The sequence below is a fragment of the Salarias fasciatus genome, chromosome 13, assembly GCF_902148845.1.
Source record: "Salarias fasciatus chromosome 13, fSalaFa1.1, whole genome shotgun sequence".
In the NCBI taxonomy this organism is placed as follows: Eukaryota; Metazoa; Chordata; class Actinopteri; order Blenniiformes; family Blenniidae; genus Salarias; species Salarias fasciatus.
In genome coordinates, this window is record NC_043757.1 from 15049090 (window position 1) to 15073954 (window position 24865).

Genomic DNA, 24865 nt, shown 5'->3' on the forward strand with positions numbered 1-24865 from the left:
GGTGCATGCTGGGAGATGTGGTTCCCCCCGCGGCCAGCGGACGTGACGCCCTTGTTGTGTAGCTGGTAGCTGGGTGTCGTCTGCAGTCTCCTCTGCTGTAGTTGGATGAATCAGTCGACGTTGTCAGTCCTTGGGATATGACAGTGCTTTTGTAGTACAGAGCTAACTTTAGCTAGACCGTTAGCAGGATTTCAGGATTGCGTTAGCCGAAAGACAAGAATACAGTGCCGAGGTGGTTTAAGGGGAGAAAGTCGTGTTTTTGTTTTTTTTTTTTTTTCGGTTTGCCTTAATATTTTTGAAAGATGATATCGGCAGCGTTGTTGTTTTCTGATAAAGGAAGCTAATTCAACTTTAGCTAGATGGCTAGCTAGCGTGTCATCAACTTGTGAATCAGATAACTTGGTGTCTTTGTGGGCCGTCACAGGCTGATTATTCGTCAGCGGCACCAGTTAGCCGGAGGTTTCTCCGTTACTTTAGCCGGGCAGCAGAGCAACGTGCACCGGGAGCCAGAAGTGAAGAAGTGCTAGCTCATTGAAGCTAGCCGGCTGGAATCTGGAACATGAAGAGCACACAGTCTGCCACTTTGGATTTTGTTCCTCAGAAAGACATCGTATACAACAAACTTCTGCCATACGCGGACAAACTAGATGAGGAGTCCAATGATATTTTGAGTAAAATAAAAGGTAACTTGGGCCGAGCTGTCCAGCTTAGGGAGCTATGGCCCGGCGTCCTGTTTTGGACCAGGAAACTTTCCACGTAAGTAACTCAAATCATTCGTTTCCCAGCGTAACATTCGCCGTTTTTTGCTTAATCCCTTTTCCCCCAGCTTCGTGCTTTATTTAATCCCACGTGTAACATCACCTCTCAAAATTGTGTTTACTTTGTATATATGAACTGTTTTGTCTTAAAAGAATTGCTGATTTTCTTATACCGGCTCTGTAACCTCGTGATTTTTTTTCTTTTATGCCTGTAATTTGTGTAGAAACCAACCCTGTGTGTCCGATTAGAAATGGGTTTCATAATCGGAGTGTTTGATACACAACCTGACCCAGGCCGTGCAGCTCTGTGGCAGGTCACTGCCACTACTGTTATGTTTGTGTTCCGCTTTTCTATTTAAGGAGCAAGTCAGATGACAACTCCAAATTTCTTAATTTCGCAGACCCAACAGTTACACATGCAGATTGTTGTCTTTGAAAAACAAAATCAGATTGATTTTTTGTTTTTGTTCTGTTTGATCATCACTGGTAATCTTTATTGCTCAAGCCATACTTCATATTACTTTATTACGATGACTTAATAACTTTTGTGTCTATTTGTATTTTTCTTTGAGATGTCACATTAAAGCTCCAAAGGTCTGGTCATCATACCTGTGGATTATTTCTCACGGCACTGCTTGATTTTGTTGTACTTTGTTGATAGGTTCTGTTTAATCCTTGTCAGTCATTAAGGGTGGAGTATTACTCTCTACAGCAGTGCCGGATCACAGATGGAAGTTCACAGTAGGGTTGACCCAGATTCGTATTGTTGGGATTCTGGCATTCTTTCCGACAATGTGTGTAATTTTATGTGTGAGTGTGAACGAATCTTAACAGATTTATCATTCTGGGTTGTGTCATTTTAACAATACTATTTTCTTACCAAAGATTTGATTGTTTAAGTTTGTTAGTGTTGTAGAATATAGTAAGACACTTAACTTACATTTTAATACATCATTCATCCCAAAGGACCTTTCTGTTTTTGTTACTTTCACCTTTTCACTCACACACCTTCAACACATGGACCAAGTGGACGAGGAAGCAACCAACATCCACCAATAGAATCCAGGACAATTGTCCATGAATCTTTTTATCTCGTCTAGGTACATGAGGCTGTATGGACGGAAATTCAGCAAAGAAGACCATGTGCTCTTCATCAAGTTGCTGTACGAGCTAGTGACGATCCCCAAGCTGGAGATCAGCATGATGCAGGGCCTCGCTCGGCTTCTTATCAACCTCCTCAAGTAAGAATGGCTCTTATCTCCTTCACTTTACAACACATTCGAATGTGCCATAAAGAGATATTTCAGGCGTACTTAGTTTTTTTCTCCCTCCGAAAGTTATGTACCCAGTATAAATGATGCGTGTGTGTAAATTTGTTAGTTGTGCTGGGGTGTATTTTATGACATGCTAGTGTTTTTTTATTTTTACTTTTTTTTTTGTTGTTGATATATTTGGATGTCTCATTTTCTCAACAGGAAGAGAGAACTACTTTCAAGGGAGGACCTTGAGTTGCCGTGGAGACCGCTGTACGAGCTACACGACAGGATTCTGTTCTCCAAGACGGAGCATCTGGGTCTGAACTGGTTTCCCAAGTAGGCTTCCTCTCTCTACTCATGCACCTAATTTGTTCAAAATGAGATTATAATTATCATTACAGAATGAAGAGCACACATTTATTGATTTAATTAATTACAAAGTATGTCAATCCTTATAGCATTTACTCCATGCCGGTTGATCGAAACTTATAGAGCGCCTCCTGCCACACATGTCGACCATCTGACGGTGGTGTCTGTGTCGACCTTTATCTGCAACTTTTCAACCTTGGTGTGTCCATTACAACCCGCGACTGACCAGCTGTGTGGACTGAAAAGAATTTAGCTTGTCTTTTAACTCCTTTTTGTTTTTTTTGTTTTTTTTAAAGATTTGTGAAATTGACCATTTGAAAAATACTCCACATGGCGGTTGTTTTCTCTCGTTATGTGGGTTGTAGCTGTTCAAAATACGACAGCAACTTCACCCTCTGTCGATGTTTTCCTCCTCTCTGCTGTGTTTGTAGACTATTGACAGACAGCATGTGTCAGGACTGTAACTGAGCCCTAAGAAGCCATGTTAATGTATGCATTTGAATATTCTCCAGCTGCACACATCTAAGTTAGTGTTTCTTTTCAAGATTCTACAACTTTACTGATTGATTTCATGATTTCATTCATATAATGAGAATTTGTCTTGTTTTGGAAAAATGAGTTGAATATATATTTTTCACATCGTGCTTTGACAGTTTCATTTGCAACCACTCTTAAACCATTGTGCCTAGTATTTGAGAGATAAATACACTGCTTTAGGTCAAGTGTCAAAAGATCTTTTTAGGTCATAATATTTAGTAGTATAATTAAATTATATAGTTATCTGGAATTTGCCTGATTAGTAAGAATGTTTGCACTTTTGTAGTAGTAATTTTTACAAAGACTAAATCCAAATGATGCGTGCATGGTTTTGCAGAGAAGATTAAATGTTTGTGTATCTTATGCAACACCCTGTGCAATCCTCTGTGAAGTTCTTAGCGAGCAGTGCGAGGTGCTCTTTTATGGTGCTATGGGAACATTGTCTGTTTATCACAGACCGCCCTGTGAGCGCATCACTTTTTCATCCCAGCCGATGAAAACAAGCTGCTTTGAATCCCAGCTCACCTCTCTCAAAACGACAAAAGCCATACTCGCGCACAAATGAGGAATCCACCGATTACCTTATTGATTGTAGAAGTTGCTGCGTAGTGTGTTCATATTTGGAATGATTGGCACTCTGTCGTGTGCTGAATGTGTTCTTTATGCCTTTGTCTCCTTTTACATTCAGTTCTCCACGGCCTCGTTCATCCTCTAAACTCATAATGCTAAAATTGGTTCAGAGGTGGTAAGGACAATATTTCTTTTTGTGTTTTATTTCCTTTGAATTCATCTTTTGAGGCACTTTTTGTTTTGTTTTTCTATATATTTAAACATACATTGCATGTGCAAACCAAACTGGACACCCCACATGCAGCTTGTGACAGAAGAATAGTCGAGTCCTGATCAATGTTAACATTTCACTCATATTGGAGACTGTCGCACTGCAGCTAACAATTTTTTTCATATATTCCTCATATCAGCCAAAATATTTAGAACAGACCGTGTAGATTTTTTTTTATATCCTTTTCTGTGATTCCCTTATGTCATGTCTTGTGTACTTCATCAATATTACATTACACAGTGGCACTACAGGAGCAAGTATTACCAGTTGCATACATGTCAATGTTCCAATATATTATTTAATGTTCACATATTTATCCATAGGCCCACTATTGTTGGTATTTCCATATTCACTCTACAGTTATCTTGGTTCTTGCTGTTGCTTGTGACCCCCTAATTTCGCTTTGAACTCGGCCTTTCCTGCTTCTCCAAACAGCATATTTAGGAGTCACCCAAGAACCCTAGTGCTCGCCACGTTTAACCCCCCCGCCCCCCGGAATGTAATGGGGTGAACGTGACGGTTCATCTTAACACATATACAAAGGTCATCTAGTTTCGCCTGGGGTTCCCTCCCCCAAAAGCTGTGCTTTGCTCACGGAGGGACGACCCTCCATTTGGCTGGTTCTTACTGCCTTTGGGTTTTGCATGTGTGTGACCCTGGTCTGTGGCCTGTGTTTTGTGAGCTTATGGTATTAAACACTGGGCTTGACCCGTGCGGTCAGATAGTAGCCGTTTGGCTGGCAGAGTGTCAGTGTTACCCAATACTTGTACTGTTGTTTGGAGTCACACATGCAGAGTGTGTCAGCTGTGTGAGGACTTGAAAGATGTTGAGGTACAAAAAAAAAAAAAAGTTGTCGGGTGGGATTGGCAGAGCAGATCCAACCAGGCATGGCTTGAGCTTGCATGTGAGCAGACCAGAGGGGGATTGTGAGCAGGGAGGTCCAAAGCTGTGGTTATATTGGTCTCAAGCTTTCAACGCTCTTATGTGACCAAAGTCCTGCATTTGCAGTCTATATATGACCATAATCATGTCACGGCGTTTTGCGATGCATAAGATGTTTTATTATTAGGAGCAAAGCCAACACCACCTCTAATGCCATTTTCAGCCTGTGATATTCTATGTGAGGGTTATGTTTTGAAAAGCAGTCAACATTTTAGTGTGTGTAGCACAATACAATAAGCCACACATAAATACTATTTTTGTTTTCTCCAGGTTCTTATTGCAGTTTTATGGCACCTTCATTTTCTATAAATGAGTCTGTAAACATTGTTCTTCGCAGTGCTCTTCTCAGATTTCTTACAGTGTTTCAGGATGCATGTGATCAAAGATGTGTAAGTGTGTTGGGCTGTTCAGCTGTAACTAACGTCATCACTCTAGTGACAGATTACTAACCACATTGTGGTTTTCTCTCTTTTTTTTTCTTTTCTAGTTCTGTGGAAAGTGTGTTGAAAACACTTGTGAAAAGCTGCAGACCGTAAGTACATGTTATTACACCTGTCTGTTAATGATTCATCTCATCTTGTAATTTAAGTATCTATTATAAATCTGAGAAATCACGAGGTTTATCCAGCCCATATTACATTGCTCAACTTGATCCAGAGGTTATGGATAAACTGACCCTCCGGTTAGTGCTCACTGAAGTCATTCATCACCACAGAGCAGCGCCCTGACTGGGTGCACCACAGCAGATATATTAGGCAGACTCGCCCGTCAGTTTGCACTTAGGCAGATAATCCTATTATCTCATCTAATTCTGTCTTGTGAGGGAGTTTCCTGTTGCTGTGAGAAGGGAGAGTGATTTGTGATCAGCAGTGGAGCAGAAGGGCAGTCGCCTCGGTCGAAAGTGTAGGTTTGTCACCCACCAAGAGCTCAAGTGGACCTCGAAATCCCCGAGGAACAGAAGTGAACTAAAATAACCTGTAGGGTTTACACAAGCATAAAATGGACAGTGAAAATCCCCCCGTGAGCCTCCGAGCGCATTGGAAGCATGGCTTTTCCCAAACTGCTGAAAGTGTGCCAGGTGGAATCGTCCATTTCTGTTGGGACATTAGATGTCCACCCACTGTTTCCTTTTGTCGGCTGTTTCACTCCATTGTGTTTATGTAGTTAATAAGAGTGGCTAAACAGACATTATTCTTTACATACAGATATTTCTAAGAAGCTATACATGTATGTAAATATTGATCATAACTGTCACACAAACATTCTGAATTAAGACTAGATGAGTCGAAGTTTGCATGATGGTTTGTTCTTAACATTGAACCTATGAGTGGAGCTGTCATTAGTTTCGCCTGATTGCTTGTCTTTGACGTCCGATTGTCAGGTTCAGGTGTCTGACAAGGTGATTTGAAAGTGACCTAAGAGGCTTGTCCATCTTCTCCTCTAAGCTGCTGTTCTGGTTCAGATGTCCATACATATACTTGTTTGTATCTTGACATTGGTGTCAGCTTCGTTCATTGGCTACATTTCAAACATAAAACTCTCGCTGTTATTCTGCTTCTCTAAACAGGTACTTTTCAGAGTCTGCTACTCAGGAGATGCTGGATGAGTGGAGGCCACTGCTTTGTCCGTTTGACGTCACCATGCAGCGAGCCATCAGCTACTTTGAACTCTTTCTCCCAACAACCCTGCCTCCAGAGCTGCACCACAAAGGGTTTAAGTAAGCTACTTTTGGTCCTCTCCCAAATAACAAAGAGAGTGTTCTCGTCCGAAACAGTTTAGCAATCGCCTGGTATCACTGTGAGTGACCTTGTGTCAGTGCAGCACAAAGGTAAAGGGCAACGATACAGACGTCATGAATACCAGTCAAAGTTGGCAGGCATGATGGAAGAAGTGCTGATGTGAATATGCAAGGGGCTGAAACCCAGAGGGAGATTTTGAAACGAGTGGTCTAAACCCGACTGGATGGCCAGCCGGGTCACAAGAAAAAAAAAAGCACAGTGTATAAAATCTTGTTTGTTTCAGATATAAAACACATTTTTTTTCTATTTATGACCCTATTTTGTCTCTTGAATCATCACCCTTAGGTAGAGTTTTGGAAAGTCATTAATCAGTGCAATATTTGAACTAAGCTGAAACAAGTTTGTTAATCACCAACAGTAAGAAATCTAAGCTAAATATAACATTTAGAGCAAAATTAGTTTATTTTAAATGTGAAGATATTGATTTTTTTTTCCCCCAATATAAAATCTTTCAAAGTTTCGGGTACTTGTGTTAGAGCTGTCTTCTGATGAGATCCAAAATTCTCCTAAAGCATGGGTCATCTAGAATGTCAAGTAGATAAACCAAACAGCTTTCGATAGCTGCATGTTTTCCTGGGCAGATATGTGGAATTCCCCCACGATGTCAACAAATACCAAGAACTACATACAAACAACCCAAATCTTAATCCTGTACTTCTGTACTATATGCCATTTTGTCCTTTTTTTTAACCATGTTTTCGTCTCGTAGGTTGTGGTTTGAGGAGTTCATCAGTTTATGGATGTCTGTACAAAACCTTCCCAGCTGGGAACTCGTGAGTACACCTGCGTCATGAAATGTTTCTGATAGGCAGCGGTCAGTATCTCTGCTGTCTCCCTTTAACTTGTTTTCCTACATCTCTGCAGCATCTGGTCAACCTCTTTGCTCGCTTGGCTAATGACAACATTGGTTACATTGACTGGGACCCCTATATACCCAAGGTTTGTCGCCCTCTTCTTGCAGCTTTCACCAGCTGCCACACGGTTAAAAACTTAAGGTGGTCCGGGATCCCAGGCTGAGAACCACTGCATTACACAATCACTTGTTTGTTTTGAAGCTGGTGGCTCGTGCTCCCACGTGTCTACATGGATTATATTTCATGGTCTTCACTTCTTGTGCGAGAAACAAGCTATCAGATGTGTCTGTTGAGTTTGTTCTCTGCTGCTGAGGCAATGTGTCCTGAACCATATCCACATTTCCACTGAGTGACCCCCTCGTGTGACGTTACTAAGCCAGCAACAGCACTCTGTTGACCAAACGTGACCTTGCAAGATATTCAAACCTCTGATGTTTCTTTCTCAAGATTTTCACCAGGATCCTGAGGAGTCTGAATCTCCCGGTTGGGACCAGTCAGATGATGGTCCCCCGGTACATCACCAATGCCTACGACATCAGCCATGTGGTGCTTTGGGTGTCTTCCCTTCTGGTTAGTTCATTGATCACACATCTTTCATGAACATTTATTGAAATCAGGGGGAAAAAATAAAAACATGTTTATGTATATTTTTCCATATTAAGGGAGGACCCAGCAAGCAAGCTCAAGCACAGCTCAGTGGCCTTTTCAACAGCATTACATCCTTCTTCCACCCGTCAAACCATGGCCGCTGGTTGGTGAGTCACTGCTTTCTTTTTGGGGATGACTGTACTTCTGAAATTGGTTAATTTCACACATTTAGCAGTTACAGACAAAAACATCCTTTGGCTTAATAGAGAGAAATATAAATGTCTTAAAAGCTTCAGTGATCCATTTTTAAAGCCTGGGTTTTTCTCCTGTGTTGAATATTTCTGTCTGCAAAGATTGAAGTTAAAGGTAAAAATATAATTCATCAGAACTGAGTGGGAGTAGTTTGATTCACTTTGTTTCAACATTGTTGGCAACATGGGCAATTTCCCCTCCCAGCTGTCATCACGCATTATTTCAAATGTAATTAAACTTTGTCACTGCTACACAAAGATATCGCTGTGTCATTAAGTTTTTATAGCTGATGGCTTCCTATTAAAACTCAAATTCAGTGACACGCAGACAAAACAACTATAACCGCTCCGGCTTTTGTCTTCACATCAGACCCTACCAAAAGCCTTTTTAAGGGTCTGTAAAGCTCTGTCAGCATGATGTCTCCTTTATTCTGTCTTCATTATTACTGGCTGATAATATTTATCTCCTCAAGATTGTATGAAGTATCAGTATCAAGATATTTCCTGTAAGTGTCAAAGGTCCATAATGTTGGAAAGTTACAGGAAACAGGAACTCCTGAGTCATGTTTTTTTTGACTGCTTCCACTGATCAGTGGTTCCACTGATTCCTCTTTCGCCCAGCTTGTTCCTGCTGTGATTCCAGCATCATATTGACGCCACGAACTGCGGCACACCGACTCAGCATTTACAATGTCAAGATCATTTTCTAGGAAGCTCTGACAAACGTGTTGGCTGTCCACATTTACATCCGTATCAAGTTCTGAAAAAAGCGGCGGGCCATGTGAGTCAGTCGGTGGCGAGGCTATTAAAAGTCCCTGGCATGCAGGCCACATGCCTTTCTGTTTTGAGGATCCACCTCTGGTAGATACGAAGCATCACCAGCAGCACCGTGTCCTCGTATACAAAGCTTTAGTTTCAGTTGCAAACCGAGTTTGTGTGTGTCTGATGCCGTTACATGGTTACAAATGAAGCGCTCACTTGGTTAGACGGTGTGTTATTACTCGTAAACAGTTTTTGCGCGTCAGCTGAGTGAATGACGAAGTGGGGTGATGATGAGTGAACATGAACAAGCATCTGCAGTAAATGTGTTCTTTTTCTTATGATCAAACTACATTCAGAAAGTTTAGTGAAGTTTACAAAAGTGCTTCCAGCACAAATACATCAAACTGTGTTTACAGTGTGTTGTCTTCTGTTTATTTTTCCATCATGTTCTCCGTGTCTGTTGAGGATCCAAACGCCAGTCGAGATTCCTCTGTTTATCCAGAGCACAGTTTCCAGGTGTGTGTCACCTCTTTGTCATACATCTGACTGTCTTTCCCTTTGTCCTCGCGCCCAGATGAAGCTCATGAAGCTGCTGCAGCGTCTCCCAGCCAGCGTGGTTCGGCGGCTGCACCGGGAGCGCTACAGGAAGCCCACGTGGCTGACGCCCATCCCAGACACTCACAAGCTCACAGAGGAGGACATCACGGCCTTTGTCGAAAGCATGATGCAGCCGGTTCTGCTGGCCATGTTCAGCAAGACAGGCAGCCTCGACGCGGCCCAGGCCCTGCAGAACCTCGCTCTCATGAGGCCCGAGTTGGTCATTCCTCCCGTGCTGGAGAAGTAAGTTTCAACTGAATCATTCGATTGCAGGATTCAAGCTTCAGCTCCAGTTTTCAGTATCTGGTTCAGATTAGAGACAAGGTCATGCTTTGAAATGAAGACAATGGCCCGATTGTTCTCTCTGTCTACCACAGAACATACCCTGCTCTGGAGACGCTAACCGAGCCCCACCAGCTCACAGCCACTCTGAGCTGCATGATCGGCGTGGCACGGAGCCTCGTGTCAGGTGGGCAGCACTTTCCCGAGGGGCCCACTCACATGCTGCCCCTGCTTATGAGGGCGCTGCCAGGCGTCGACCCCAATGACTTCAGCAAATGCATGGTGCGATTAATTCTGTTTTCGTCTTTATAGCCCTGCTGGATTTTTAATCGTATTTACAGCAACCTTGTTTTGAGTTGAACTTGTCGATTCTTGGTGTAAACATCGCTTTTGCGTCCCTACAGATCACATTCCAGTTCATCGCTACGTTTGTGACTCTTGTGCCTTTGGTGGACTGCTCGTCTGCCCTACACGACAGAACCGATTTGACAGAGGTGAAAAACTTTTACTTTGATCATCAATTCAGATTTCAATTAAATCCGTCAGCCAATTTTTTTTTTTTAAATGTATCGTTTCACTTTTAGGTGGAAAGAGAATTGTGCTCTGCCTCAGCTGAGTTTGAAGACTTTGTACTGCAGTTCATGGACAGGTGTGTGTGTGTGCAGTTTTTTTTTTTTTCAATCATAAGACAAAGAAGGGCCTACTTTAAAATGAGACAGCTGGAAAAACAAACTGCATTTGTAGTAGCCGAGTTCATTGCCTGAGGTTTCTAACAAATATTTACTTGGAAAAAATGCGAAACAAGTATATTATTGAGCCACACTTGCATATAACTTTTACTTTTTTTTTCCACTCTTGCACAGATGCTTCGCTCTCATCGACAGCAGCACACTGGAGCAAACGCGAGAGGAAACAGAAACCGAGAAAATGACTCATCTGGAGAGTCTCGTTGAGCTCGGACTGTCTTCAACCTTCAGCACCATCCTCACACAGTGCTCGTTGGACATTTTCAAGGTGAACACTGTTGTCATAGTGAAATTAAACTATCGCACTATGCAATCTAAACAGTATGTAAACAAACGTGTGCATACATGTATACTGTATATGCTTGATGCATGTGGTTGATGCATTAATAACATTGTTTGAATGTTTCGAAGGTGGCTCTGGAAAAGGTGTTTAACTTTGCGACGACCAACATCTTTGAGACACGCGTTTCTGGGAGAATGGTGGCGGACATGTGCAGAGCTACCGCTAAGGTGAATCTCATCCACACTGACTTTGTGTGAGCAGCTGAAGTTCTTGTAGCTTTTTTTAGTTCACCGTCTTCATCCTCGCTGCGTTTTTTTTTTTTTTTTTTTCCCCCCTCAGTGTCACCCTGCAGAGTCGCTCAAGATGTTTGTGCCGCACTGCTGCAACGCCATAAACCAAATTGCCGTCAGTAAGTAATAACCACGCAGGAATGGACACAAAAGAAGAGTGTCCCACATGCATGGCTCATGTTTTTTCCCCATGAATATTCATGATCTGTCTGCCACACTCTTTTTCTAAAACAGATGAGGAAGTGTTGAATGAGGAGGAGCTTGACAAGGAGTTGCTGTGGAATCTCCAGCTGCTCTCCGAGGTCGATCAGATCTTCTAAAACTTGTGCCTTTCGTGCTTACGACCTCCTCTTGTCAATAATTTAATGCGGCGACCCTCTGGCCATGTCTGCCTCAGGTGTCTCGAGTTGATGGCGACAAGATCCTGCCCTACCGCTCCGACCTGGTGCAGATTCTGCAGTTGACGCTCCACTTGAAGTGTAAACAGGGATACACACTAGCCTGCAACTTGCTGCACCACGTCCTTCGCTCCACTGCGCTCATCTACCCCACCGAGTACTGCAGCGTGCCCGGAGGCTTCCACCAACCCATCAGCGACTACCTACCCATCAAGGTACTGCCATCAATCCATAGGATATTTTCCTCGCTTACTGTCTTCCTTTATTCTATTTTTTGATCCATTGTTTTGGTTTATTATTCAATATGGTTTCGTAATTTGGTTATGATATCGTTCTGTGTTCAAGAATGTTTAAAAAAAGTGCCTTATAGATGAAGTTACTATTAAAGAACACTCTTTCAGGCCAGTGAGGTGAAAAGAGTGTTTCAAAGCCATAAATACACTCCTAGTTCTGGCATTTACCCTCTAACCACATAAATCAGGGAGCTGCTGATGCTTGTTTGTTTCACCTGAGTCACCTTTGAAAAACCTTGTTTTGCACAATATTAGTCTTTTTTTTTTCTTGCATCCCCTGTTTTCAGCAGCCTCAAGACGCAGACAATACCATAAGTTCCTTAACTGCAGAATGATTTGGATTTAAGTTGTTTTTTTTGCAAGTGTATCAAACAAAGTTGGCCTTTCTCTGGGACTCCGTGAACAAGTGTGGTTGAGCTAAGGATTATTTCACAATAACCCAGTAAATCCTTTTTTCCTTTTAAAAGGAATAAGAACATGAAAAGCTCATTACAAGTTTTTTGATGGCTGTTTTGAAGAAGAGGAGATGTGAGATCCGATTTCTTTTGACGTGCTAGTCAGAAGCAACTCTCTGTTGCTTCCACTGTGATCACGTTTGATTATATTAGTATACTTTACTCTGAAGACATTTTTTAAATCCAAATTTATTTATATAGCACATTTTAACAACTAAAGACAGTTTCCAAAGTGCTGCACAGACAACAGATTCAACATTACACAATAAAAAAGAGATAAATAAAAGATAAAATCAGAATAAAATAACAATAAAAACATAACATAATATAGAAATAGGATTAAAAACCCAGAGGACCACAAATGAATGAAATCTCTTTTTATCCCATTAGGACTCCTTGACAGAGGGATAAGTAATAGATAGCTTGGTTGAGGGATACTGTGTCCAGAACCACAGATGAAAACTGATCGGTCCTTTTGGTTTCCGTTTGCAATGATAAAGTCTGCTGCAGATTAATTTTATCAATTGATAATTAAAGTTAATAACGTTTTCAATACACAGTCCTATGATTCACCTTCAAATAAACAAAACAGTCTCTGTGAATCTGAAAAACATCTGAGTCTCTTCTTACTTCCTTAATTTTCAAAATCCATTATAAGTTGTTGATTTGTGGTAAACTGGCAAATATAAAATTGACATTTTTATCTGTCTTTCCACAAATGGCAGGGCACTAAACCAGACTGCATGTGAAATTGTTTTCATGTTGGTTCGAACAGGACTGGGGCCGGCCTGGTGACTTGTGGAATTTGGACATCCGTTGGCACGTTCCCAGCACCGAGGAGATCTCATTTGCTTTTTACTTACTGGATCTGATCCTCCAGCCCGAGCTGCAGCGCCTTCAGAGATTTGCACAAGGAGATCAGGACATGAGCAGGTGAGCGAATCTGAAATGAGAGGAGATGCATCCTGACATCTGCCAGAGTCAAATGGCAGACTGGGCCCGTCCTCCTTGTTTTGTTTGAGACTGTTTCGTTTACATGCATACATATTTGTTTTTTTTCCAGAGATGATGTCTTGCAGAGCCTCACCATCATTCAGCACTGCCTCCTCGGTGCTGGGAGCCTCATGCCTCCCCTGAAAGGAGAACCCATCCCTAAACTGTGAGCAACTGCGTTCTTATTAGAAATTGTTCTTAGGAACCAAAGAGAGAGGGAAAATATTATTCTATTAAGATACTTGGCTTAAGAAAAGGCTGATATGAGTTTTTTAGAATTATAATTTCACTGTTTTCATTTACCTTTGAATTCAGGTTCCCCTAAATGTTTGCTTTTTTTCTCCAGTGTTCACAGCATGGTGAATCTTGACGAAACCACCCTCTACACAGGAATGGATTACAGTAAGCTCACTAAATTGATTATTGGATATTGATGATCTTGTTTGCGGAGGTGGTTCTTCTATTAAAAAAAAAAAAAAAAAGTAGAATCTGTTCATTTACACTCATTTGTCTCCACCCTGTAGATGAGTCCAGGGAAAACTACAGAGATGCGATCTGTCATGTGATGAGACAGCTGCTGCGTATGTTCTCATTCATTTACACTCTGTCACGGCCACGCAAATTGCTGCCTGTGTATTTATAGCATGTGTTTTTTTTTTCTCTCTCCTCATGCAGATTATATCCTGGAGCACTCCGAAGATGACACCAAGTCTCTCTTCTCCATCATAAAGGTGTGCATGCAGTGAAGCTATCGATGAAATCTTTTCAAAAGTTTGCTGTGGTGGATGTTTACGTTGTAAAGCGCTGTGTGGGAAAACGTGTGGGCAGAGGTTATCCCGTCCGCCACCTTGAGTTAACCCATACAGCGTTGCCAGGTCGATCGTACCGTCAAACTTTCATCAATATTTCTGTCTGCGATTCTGTTTCAGATCATCAGCGATCTTCTGCACTTCAAAGGCTCTCACAAGCACGAGTTTGACTCCCGCTGGAAGAGCTTCAACCTTGTGAAGAAATCAATGGAGAACAGAGTGAGCTATTCTCATTTTCCTCAGTGCTGATGTTGCTCTATAGGAGGGTTAAGATGATTCCTCGTCCCCATCAGAGCTTGAATTGCATCAGTGACGCAGTTCTGATTTACCAGCCAGGAGTTAAATGTTTGTTATGCTTTGTTGTTTCCCAGCTCCATGGCAGGAAGCAGCACATCAGGGCTCTGCTAATCGACAGAGTCATGCTGCAGCACGAGGTGAGACTGTAGTGACAGAACTATATTTTCGGTTCTTACAGCATTTCGGCATTTATTAATTTGTTTTGTTTTTTTTTCAGTTGCGCAAGTTGACAGTGGAAGGATGTCAGTACAGGAGCATTCACCAGGAGCTCATGAGAGATCTGCTGAGGCTCTCTACAAGCACCTACAGTCAGGTGAGTTATTCGCATTGATACTGTAAGCTGAACATTTGCTGGTTTTAGATTTTACTGTATTGCTTAAAAAAAAAAAAAAAAAAAGTCTCAATTTAGATTATATTTTTGATGTGTTATTTGTTTGTTTTTTTACTTCCCAGGTACGCAGCAAAGCTCAGAATGTGTTGTTCACTGCACTGGGAACCTACAATTTCTGCTGCAGAGATCTCATCCCCCACGTCCTGGAGTTTCTCAACCCGGACAACAGCAGCGTCACTCAGCAGCAGTTCAAAGTATGAGCCCATCTGAACCAGAGACACCGCTCAACAGTCACCCTTGTACGTCCATAATGTGGAGGATCTTCATGAGCGTGTCTTCTTGTCTCCAGGGTGCCTTGTACTGCCTCCTGGGGAATCACAACGGAGTGTGCCTGGCAAATCTGCATGACTGGGAGTGCATTGCTCTGACGTGGCCTGCCATCGTGCGCTCTGGCCTTAGTTCAGCCATGTCTCTGGAGAAGCCCTCCATTGTGCGGCTCTTCGATGACCTCGCAGACAAAATTCATCGGCAATATGAGACCATCGGCATCGACTTCTCAGTAAGTTTAACCACAAGAAGCCCTTTCTCACAATGGACCGATAAGTTTGCTGCTTCCTGTAATCAAAGCTCAATAACTTATATTTCTTAAAATTGTAGGAAAGTTTTGACTGTTATCTTAGCCCATGTCTATAAAATGAGGTTTTATTTCAATGGATGAAGATGAAAGCTGTAAAAAATATTAGAGATGAGTATAGAGAAATAAATTTTTCATCAATCATTGAATAAAACCCTTTGCTGTCAATACAGGTCATCACTTATTTTATTATTAAAACCGGAACTTATTTGGTTTCTATCAAACTAAATCTTGCACAGCTTTCCCTCTGGTTTTTAAATTCTGTCCCAATAGAAGTATTGATAAATTGTCTCTGATACCATGTTTTGCCTTCGTCCTTCTCTTTAGATCCCCGATGAGTGCTGTGCTGTTGCCAAACAACTCATGATTGCTGAAAAGCCTGTTCCTGCGGAGCCGGTTCCTTCAGAGGAAGAAGAGGAGGATGGTTCGAAAAAGAAGGACCTGAAGAACTCTGAATCTGTTGAGTAAGTTTTACAAGACAAAGCAGATCACAGCTTGTCTCTTTGAGACATAATCGTCCTGAAAAACTGTTTTGTTTGCTACACAGTCGTTATTGAGCTCATGTTTCTCATTTTTGTAGGAAATACAAGCAGCTCATTGCTGATCTTCTGGACTCCCTTGGCAACAGGAACTTGTAGGTTGAATAATTGTTTTCCTCTTAATGTCGCATATTCCATAAACTCTTGTAGACATTGATTCGTGGATGCTTGTTTTGTTTGACGCCGCAGGCCTTGGAAGTTTGAGCACATTGCCATTGGCTTCCTGTCTTTGCTGCTGAGAGACGATCACCAACTCCCACCTCCTGCTGTAACGTTCTTTGTGAAGAGCCTCAACCACGATTCCCTCTACGTCCGAAAGGTGCAGCACACACCCTCACCTACACGATGCTGTGATCCTCCAGCAGCACCTGCACGTATTCCAGCTTTATCGCTGGAATTTTTTTTTTCCTGAAATATTATTTTTTTCCTCCACTAGGTGGCAATATCAGCCGTGGCAGGGATCATGAAACAGATCAAGAGACAGCATAAGAAAGTCCCTGTCAGCCCATCTGAGCTTTGTAAGCAGCATATGATTCCAACTTTAGAACATGGTGTGGACATTATAGTTTTTTTTTCTTTTGTAATCACAACAAATATCTGTGTCCATGATTGATAGACAAAATAAAGGAGCCAAGTGGGATTGTAGCAGGGGACCGTCCAGACAACCAGTGGCTCCAGTACAACAGCAGCAACCTGCCGCGCACTCAGCAGGACTGGGACCACTGTGTGTTCGTGGAGAAGACTCACTGGGGATACTACTGCTGGCCAAGGTTCACACTTTACATTCAGTTCAATCAGACACCTTCGGTTTTCATCGACTTAATGTTTAAAAAAGAATCTCTTACGATGTTCATTAATCCTTTCCTTCTTGTTTTCAGAAAATTATTGATGTACGCGCCACTGGAAGAGCAACCCAAACAGAACCTGACCAGAGAGGAGATGACTGAGGTCGGCGCACAAAAACACAAAAAACAGTGTAACATGTGCAGTCATTATGTTGATGACTTCTTTTAAAATTATTTTTTATGCCCTCCAAACAGCGGGAACAGATCATCTTCGACCATTTTTCGGACCCTGTGTTCATCAACCAGTTCATCGAGTTTCTGTCTCTGGAAGATCGCAAGGGGAAGGACAAGTTCAGCCCTCGCAGATTCTGTTTGTTCAAGGTGAGAGTTCCTGACACAAACAAATGGATTGAAGCACACTGAAGTGCAACTCATCCCCATCTTCCTGCTGTTGTAGGGATTGTTCCGTAACTTCAGCGATGCCTTTCTGCCGCTCATGCGGCCGCATATGGAGCGCCTGGTGGCAGACTCTCATGAGAGTAAGCAGCGCTGTGTGGCAGAGATCATCTCCGGACTGATCCGAGGCTGCAAGCACTGGAGTTACTCGAAGGTACGGACAGAATTAGTGTGAAAGAAGTACATTTTGATCATTTTTCTTGGATTTACAGTTAGAAATCTTTTATCTGACTTGTATAAAATCATTTACTCATGTGATAATACCAGTCTTTGATTCTGCTGTATATTTTCTGTCATACAATACATACAGTGAATTACTTTTGTTGTCGTAATGCATGTTTCATACTGTAAACACTCACTGTCTGACAGGTGGAAAACCTTTGGCAGTTGTTGTGTCCTTTGCTCCATACGGCCCTGTCAAACATCACAATAGAAACGTATGCCGACTGGGGCACCTGCATCGCCACAGCCTGTGTAAGCCCCTTTTGGATGAGTGTTAATCATTGTATTTTACACTTGTGTCACTCATTCTAATCCTTCACGAGGTTTTTTTTTTTTTTTTTGGCTTCCACAGGAAAGCAGAGACCCGCGCAAGCTTCACTGGTTGTTTGAGATGTTGATGGAGTCTCCGGTGAATGGAGAGGGAGGCTCGTTTGTCGATGCATGGTGAGCACCTTGCTAAGTTTGAACTTAAGTAAACATTGCTGTTAAAACTAAGGATCTGTAATGATTGTGTGGTTTTTTTGTTTGTTTTTTTCCCCTTCCCAGTCGTCTGTATGTGCTGCAAGGAGGCCTTGCTCAACAGGAGTGGCGAGTACCAGAGCTCCTCCACAGGCTGCTGCAGTACCTGGAGCCCAAACTCACACAGGTCTACAAGAACGTACGGGAACGTATCGGCAGGTAAGACCCTTTATGGGGAACTTGAATAAGCCGTCTGTTCGTTCTGAAACTTTTCTTATCCTATGATATTCTCATCGCCGTGTCCTCTCCTCACAGCGTGCTCACGTACATCTTCATGATCGACGTCAGCTTGCCGTACACTCAGCCGACCACCTCGCCACGCATCTCCGACTTCATCGAGCGAATTCTGGTCCAGCTGAAGCCTCTGACGGAAGGCGACGAGGAGATCCAGAACCACGTGGTCGAGGAGAACGAGGTGGGAGAGCAGGACGAGAGGACACAAGCCATCAAGTTACTCAAAACAGGTGAGTTATGTTTGTATGTAGCCATTCGTAATGCTTTATCGTGCAAATAGTGGGAACATCAAGGAGTGATTAGATTTATATGGAACTCTGTCTCTGATTGGACGCTTCATCTGTGCGAGTCTTCGAGACCACTGGAATGGCTGGGTTGTGAATGTATAACTCATCTTTTTTTTCCCAAGCATTCTGGAAGTTTTGGAATTTTGTAGCCATTATAACCTGTGGAGGATTTTGGAGAAATACACATAGTGGTGAAATCAGTGGTGAAATAACGTTAAAAATGTTTTTATTCTGTCTTGAAACGCAGTGCTGAAGTGGCTGATTGCGAGTGCCGGTCGCTCCTTCTCCACCGCTGTCCCAGAACAACTGCGTTTGCTTCCTCTGCTCTTCAAGGTGACACTCTCCCTTATTTGTCTTATGGCCTTAATCATTTTGGATCTCCTCCAATAGTTCCCTTTTTTAAAAAAAAAAAAAAAAATACAATATCTGCAATAAAATGACCTGCCTGTCCTCTGCCTTGTGTCTGAACTCGGTTTCAGATCGCCCCAGTGGAGAATGACGACAGCTACGACGAGCTGAAGAGAGACGCCAAGACCTGCCTGTCTCTGATGTCCCAAGAACTCCTCTACAGTGAACAGATTCCCATGGTCCTCAGTGCTCTGCAGGAGGTGAGTCATAGAGCGCTGCTGCTGCTATTCCACTTCTCACCGGAAGCACTAATGACTTTGCCTTTTCACAGATCGGTGCGTAACAGAGAGAAAGTTAGACACAATTCTTAAATTATTCTTCGACATTATGTAATCATTCAAGCCATTCAGAAGCAAAACACACACTCTTCGTCTTCCGAATAACATGCTACTGATTCACTGATGTGGACTGGACCTCTCTTTGTTTGTCACAGATTGCTGGCAGCAGCTCCTGGCATGCTCGCTACACCGTGCTGACGTACCTCCAGATTATGGTGTTTTACAACCTGTTCACATTCATGAGTGACCGGAAGTTAGTGACTGATGTCCGATCACTGGTCATCAGATTGCTGGAGGACGAACAGCTTGAGGTAAGAATCACTATTCAGACACAGCTGCTTAACTTCAGAATCTTTCAGAACACGGAGATCTAAAGATCTAGAAAACCCTCGATCATATTCACACCAGGCTGCTGGTTAGTACTTGCCTATTTTCCACTGCCAGGGGACTGTTGGTGTCTTACAGCTTCACTGTAGTGATTCAGCACTCTCCTCCTCGCGCCCCCCCTCCCCTCCCCTCTCCACTCCTCGAGCTGTTGCTATGGAAACCACAGACTGCAGTAATCTGTTGCCATGGAGATATCGTTCAGATTGAAGGAGGAGGAGAGGGAGAGGGGATGGAGTGGAGACAAAGAAGTGGGGGATGGAAGTAGCCGTTCTTTGTATGGCATCTTAAAGTAACCTCGACCTGATTTATAGGCCTCTACCTGTATCGCACTGCTTAGCTTAAAATGCCTGTCCTCCGAGGAGCACTCACAGATCTGCTCAGTAGGCCTCATTTCCTCACACTTTCAGGAAGACAAGTGCATAAATATGTGTGTATATAAGTCACATTATTATAAAGAATGGCCACACATACTTTCTCAGGCCGCTGCTCACTGCTGTTTCCATCCAGGTGGAAAAACCTGCATGCAGACATTACAGAGCAACAAGCAACCTTGACAAAGCACTGGAATGATAATACAGAACAAACTGTTCAATACTGGTTTCAGTTGTTTTTTTGTTTTTTGTTTTTAAACTGTGACCATATTTATTGTAGCAGAGTTTCACTGACTTATACATTTTTAAATACCAATAACTTTGTTTAAATTCGGATAATAGTATAAATAATCTGACTTGTGAATTTTTGGTTATTGAATGAAGGGAATTTTTGAATTTACAGCAAATCAGTAATGCTTTGTGCAGGTTTGCACATCCAAGTTCTTCTGTGGCAATTTTACCTGCTGGTTTTTAATTCTTCCTTTTCGTGGTGTGACTGGGTTGTGTGAAGCACAAGCCCAATAAATTTTTACATTTGATTCAACGTGCTGTTGAGATGGACTCTGCCCTGGCCGTTCAAATACATCAGTAACTTACAAAAGCTGTCAGGATATTTCTTCACAACTGTAAACATAAAATTCATGTTTTCACTCATTTGTAATGGTTTAGGGACTAAGCTTCCTACTTTTTAAGTATTTTAAAGGCAACAGTACTGTAGAAGATACTTTACTATGTCAAACTACAGAGTGGAGGTAGAGGCCTGGTCTAGCTCAGCTATGATTAATTTCCAACCTTATAAATAGGTTGCAATTAGCTGTGTGGTGAGGTTTGATCTCCCTTCCCACATCCTTTTGAACTCCACTCATTCCTTTGTCTTTTGTGAAAGGAAGTCTTATTGCCTAAAAATATCGTGTGTTTGAGCTTTGCGCCAACTTTGAGTTGTCTGTTGACATCCTGCAGTTCTTTTCTCTCTGAGAACTTTCATCTTTTTGGACTTCAATGTGTGAAAATAGAACTGCATGTGACTCCTATCTTTACTGTGTCATTTTGTTTTTAGGTGCGAGAAATGGCTGCCACCACGCTGAGTGGTTTCCTCCAGTGCAATTTCCTGTCCATGGACGCTCCCATGCAGGCGCACTTTGAGGCTCTGTGCAAGACGCGCCTGCCGAAGAAGAGGAAGAGGGAGCTCGGCTCCACGGTGGACACCATTCCCTCTGCTGGTAAGCAGTAGCTTAGATGTAAAAAAGATTTGATATATCAACATTATTCTAAAATTCTATATTAAAAAATACAGTATTGTTTATATCCTATATCTTTTGAATAGAAGTGGTTGCTGGTGGTTAATATGAGTGTCAGAGTTTCAATTTATTAGTGACTTTGACCCATAATTGCATTAGTGGTCAAACTTTTTGAGCTTTTTTGTACTTTATATTGTATATCATCTTTCTGAGAAAAAATAATCAAGATAAGAGTTTTTGATCCATATCGGACAGCCCTGCGCTCACATATATGGAACTGTACATGCCCTTCGGTCACGTTGTGTTGCGTTCCCTTGTGCATCATCTGCGTGCGTAGACCTGGTGCGCCGCCATGCTGGAGTTCTGGGGCTGAGCGCTTGCATCCTCTCCAGCCCCTATGACGTGCCCACCTGGATGCCCCAGCTGTTAATGGACCTGAGCGCTCACCTCAACGACACGCAGCCCATCGAGGTTTGTGTAATCGCCTCCTCAAACGCGTCAGAGTGCCGCGCGTCCCTCGAAGTGGCTGCAATCCCTGTCGCGTCTCCTCTCAGATGACTGTCAAGAAAACGCTGTCCAACTTCCGCCGGACTCACCATGACAACTGGCAGCAGCACAAGCAGCAGTTCACAGACGACCAGCTGCTCGTCCTCACTGACCTGCTGGTCTCTCCCTGTTACTACGCCTAAAACCTGGTAAAGCTTTTTCTTTTTTTTACAACACATTCAGCTTGATGTTCACCGCCATTATTATCACTGAACAATGCAGCTCAGGGGATTTAGAGGGTCAAGTATCAACATGAACCACACAGTTGAATTTGTGTTTATTTGTGATTCACAATCTCCAGACTACCGACACCAGCCTGCACTGGGGAAGGAGACCCTAATTGGTGGTTGATGAAAGACGCAGCATCCCCACAGCCCAGCGTGGAAGAGTGACACGCAAAGGAACTACGTTGTGACACACAAAAGGATTGTGTATTTATGTATTTAGTTCATTTGCATTTCTACTATACTTAATATTTAAGGTTCAATCATTGCAGGGATGGATGACCTGCAGTTTGTAACATTATTGTACAGATTTTTCTCCCCCTCTTTTGTGGTGTGTATGTGTACATGTACACAGGTGTGTGTGTGTGTGTGCGCGTGTGTGTATGCGTGTGCGGTTTTTGGGATGCTTGACGACATCTGCCGGTGTCCCACACATTTCTCAGGATTATATCCCAAGCATCAGCTCTGAGCCAACCTGATGTCCAGCAAAGGACACACTCTTCGCTATCTTCCAATAGTGAAGCGTCTGTTTCATGCCGCAGTGAAGTAACTGCTGAACATGAACTCTAAGTTTCGGCTCAGTTTTGCAACACGCGATGTTTGTGTGGCTGTTTGATCTATATATGATTATGCGTCATCGTATGCATGTATCATATCATAGCAAATACGCACAAACATGTTTATTTATTTACTTTTATGAAGCGCTAAGTTTTATTTAAATTTTTTTTTTTCTCTTAGAAATTAATGCTGCGATTAAGTGATTTTAGCAGTGGATCCTGGTCTCATCTACTCTTTGCAAAGAAAGCAGCGAGGAGCTTGCACTCTCCCTGTGCTGTGTGGTGCGTTTGTTGCGAGGTCCTGACCAAAGTTAGATCATCCCGTCATGTGTTTTGGTGCAAGGAAAAAAAAAAATAAAACGATAAATCTGATCTCTTTCCCTGAACATTTGACCCGTTCTCAAAATCCATTAAGATGAAACGGAATCGGTTTGATTTGCATTTGCGATACGTTTTGCCCTGATAACTTGAAAACCAGTTTAATCTTTGAAGCATTTAGTACCTCACATGCATATAGTGTAGTGCCAAAACTGCAGTGATTTTTTTTTTTTTTTAGATTACCGTTTGCTTATTCACAGAAACAATAAACTCTTTGTAACAAAACATTTGAGTGTTTTTTCTTCTATAATTCATTTCACAACACTAAAGTAAATTTTGTGAGATTTTAAAATGGAGTATAATAAATAGAAAAAGTTAATATTTTGACGCATATTTCATTAAATTCAGACTTTTCGGGGGACGTGAACACTCAGAAGCACATCATGGCAACTTGAATCTCACAAAAGTAATAAAAAGAAAGTTCTGTGAAATTTAACTCATGAAAGTCAGACATTGCTTTTCAACCATGCTTCAACAGAATTATTGAAAGAAAAGAAAATCAAGAAACAGGCCTGGACAAAAAAAGATGGTACCCCTAGAAAAGACTGAAAATGATTTGACCAAAGAGACATGTCAATCCAAGGTGTGTCCACGAATTAGCATCACAGGCATCTGCAATCTTGTAATCAGTCAGTGGCTCACAGGCAGTCACATGAAGTGTTCCACACTCAACATGAACCAGAGGAACCAAGGGAAAGAGATGTCTCAGGAGATTAGACAAGCATGTTAAAGCTAAAGGCTATAAGACCATCTCCGAGCAGTTTGATGTTCCTGTGACCACAGTTGCACATGTTATTCAGAAATTCAAGATTCATGGGACTGTAGCCAACCTTCCTGGACGTGGCCACAGGAGAAAAATTGAGGACAAATAAAAGAGATGGATAATACGAATGGTAATAGAAGAGCACAGAAAAACTTTGAAAGAGATTAAAGGTGAACTTCAAGCTCAAGGAACATCAGCGTCAGATCGCACCATCCGTCACTGTTTGAACCAAAGTGGACTTCATGGGAGGCGACCAAGGAGGACACCATTGTTAAAAACAAATCATAAAAAAGCCAGACTGGAATTTGCCGAACTACATGTTGACAAGCCACAAAGCTTCTGGGAGAATGTTCTATGGACAGATGAGACGAAAATCGAAGTTTTTGCCGAAGCGCATCAGCTCTGTGTTCACAGAAGGAAAAATGAAGCACATCAAGAAAAGAACACTGTCCCTACCGTGAAACAGGGAGGAGGCTCTGTTACGCTCTGGGGCTGCTTTGCTGCATCTGGCACAGGGTGTCTGGACTCTGTGCAGGGTACAATGAAATCTCAAGACTATGAAGTGATTCTAGAGGGAAATGTGCTGACCAGAGTCAGAAAGCTTGATCGCAGGTCATGGGTCTTGCAGGACAATGACCCAAAACACACAGCTACAAACACCCAAGAATGGCTGAGAGGAAAACATTGAACTGTTCTCAATTGGCCTTCTATGAGCCCTGACCTAAATGCTATCGAACATCTTTGGAAGGAGCTGAGATATGCCGTCTGGAAAAGGCACCCTTCCAACCTGAGGCAACTGAAGCACTTTGCTCATGAGGAGTGGCCGAAATACCTGCTGAAGGGTGCAGAAGTCTCATTGACAGTTACAGGAATTGTTTTATTGCAGTGATTGCCTCAAAAGGTTGTGCAACTAAATAACAAGTTAAGGGTACCATTATTTTTGTCCAGATCTGTTTCATGAGTTTATTTTTTTATATATATAATTTTGTTGATGCATGGTTGAAAAGCAATGCCTGAATTTCATTGGTTAAATTTCATAGAATTTTTTTATTTATTTGTACTTTTGTCAGATTCAAGTTGTTTCTCTGACCACTGTGAATTTTCTTTTATTAAATGAAGGGTACCAATAATTATGTCCACGTGTGTAGGCTGCCTTTAAAGATTTAAGAAGCATGGCTTTACAAAAATGCTTTTATGCATACAAAAATGTTATTTCCACTTATTTTAAGATTATACACTTTTTTCAAATTAAATTTTGGGGGCATTTATCTGTTTTTTGGCCAGTGCACCTGCTTGAAAGTGCATGCA

The 24865-nt window shown here is 42.2% G+C and overlaps 1 protein-coding gene across 2 annotated transcripts; it reads left to right on the forward strand.

The window, feature by feature from the left end:
• Window positions 1–88: 88 nt before the first annotated feature.
• Window positions 89–23010, forward strand: psme4a (proteasome activator subunit 4a). 2 transcript variants are annotated; one of them, XM_030106033.1, is made up of 47 exons: window positions 89–756; window positions 1859–1999; window positions 2234–2350; window positions 5191–5235; window positions 6271–6420; window positions 7212–7275; window positions 7367–7441; window positions 7804–7926; window positions 8019–8111; window positions 9532–9797; window positions 9932–10118; window positions 10241–10330; window positions 10421–10485; window positions 10700–10850; window positions 10994–11092; window positions 11205–11274; window positions 11390–11457; window positions 11553–11768; window positions 13077–13234; window positions 13365–13460; window positions 13641–13696; window positions 13819–13875; window positions 13970–14025; window positions 14224–14322; window positions 14475–14537; window positions 14618–14713; window positions 14854–14985; window positions 15081–15290; window positions 15693–15829; window positions 15946–15999; window positions 16094–16223; window positions 16341–16422; window positions 16521–16674; window positions 16783–16852; window positions 16945–17070; window positions 17147–17299; window positions 17515–17619; window positions 17720–17811; window positions 17914–18045; window positions 18142–18350; window positions 18655–18740; window positions 18887–19015; window positions 19249–19404; window positions 20909–21071; window positions 21427–21560; window positions 21644–21784; window positions 21922–23010. In XM_030106033.1, the coding sequence occupies exons 1-46, from the start codon at window positions 560–562 to the stop codon at window positions 21776–21778; spliced, it is 5487 nt and encodes a 1828-aa protein (XP_029961893.1). In that variant the 5' UTR covers window positions 89–559; the 3' UTR covers window positions 21779–21784; window positions 21922–23010. The 2 variants fall into 2 exon arrangements, with proteins under 2 accessions (XP_029961893.1, XP_029961891.1); XM_030106031.1 differs by having other exon boundaries at window positions 21937–23010.
• The last annotated feature ends 1855 nt before the right edge of the window (window positions 23011–24865 follow it).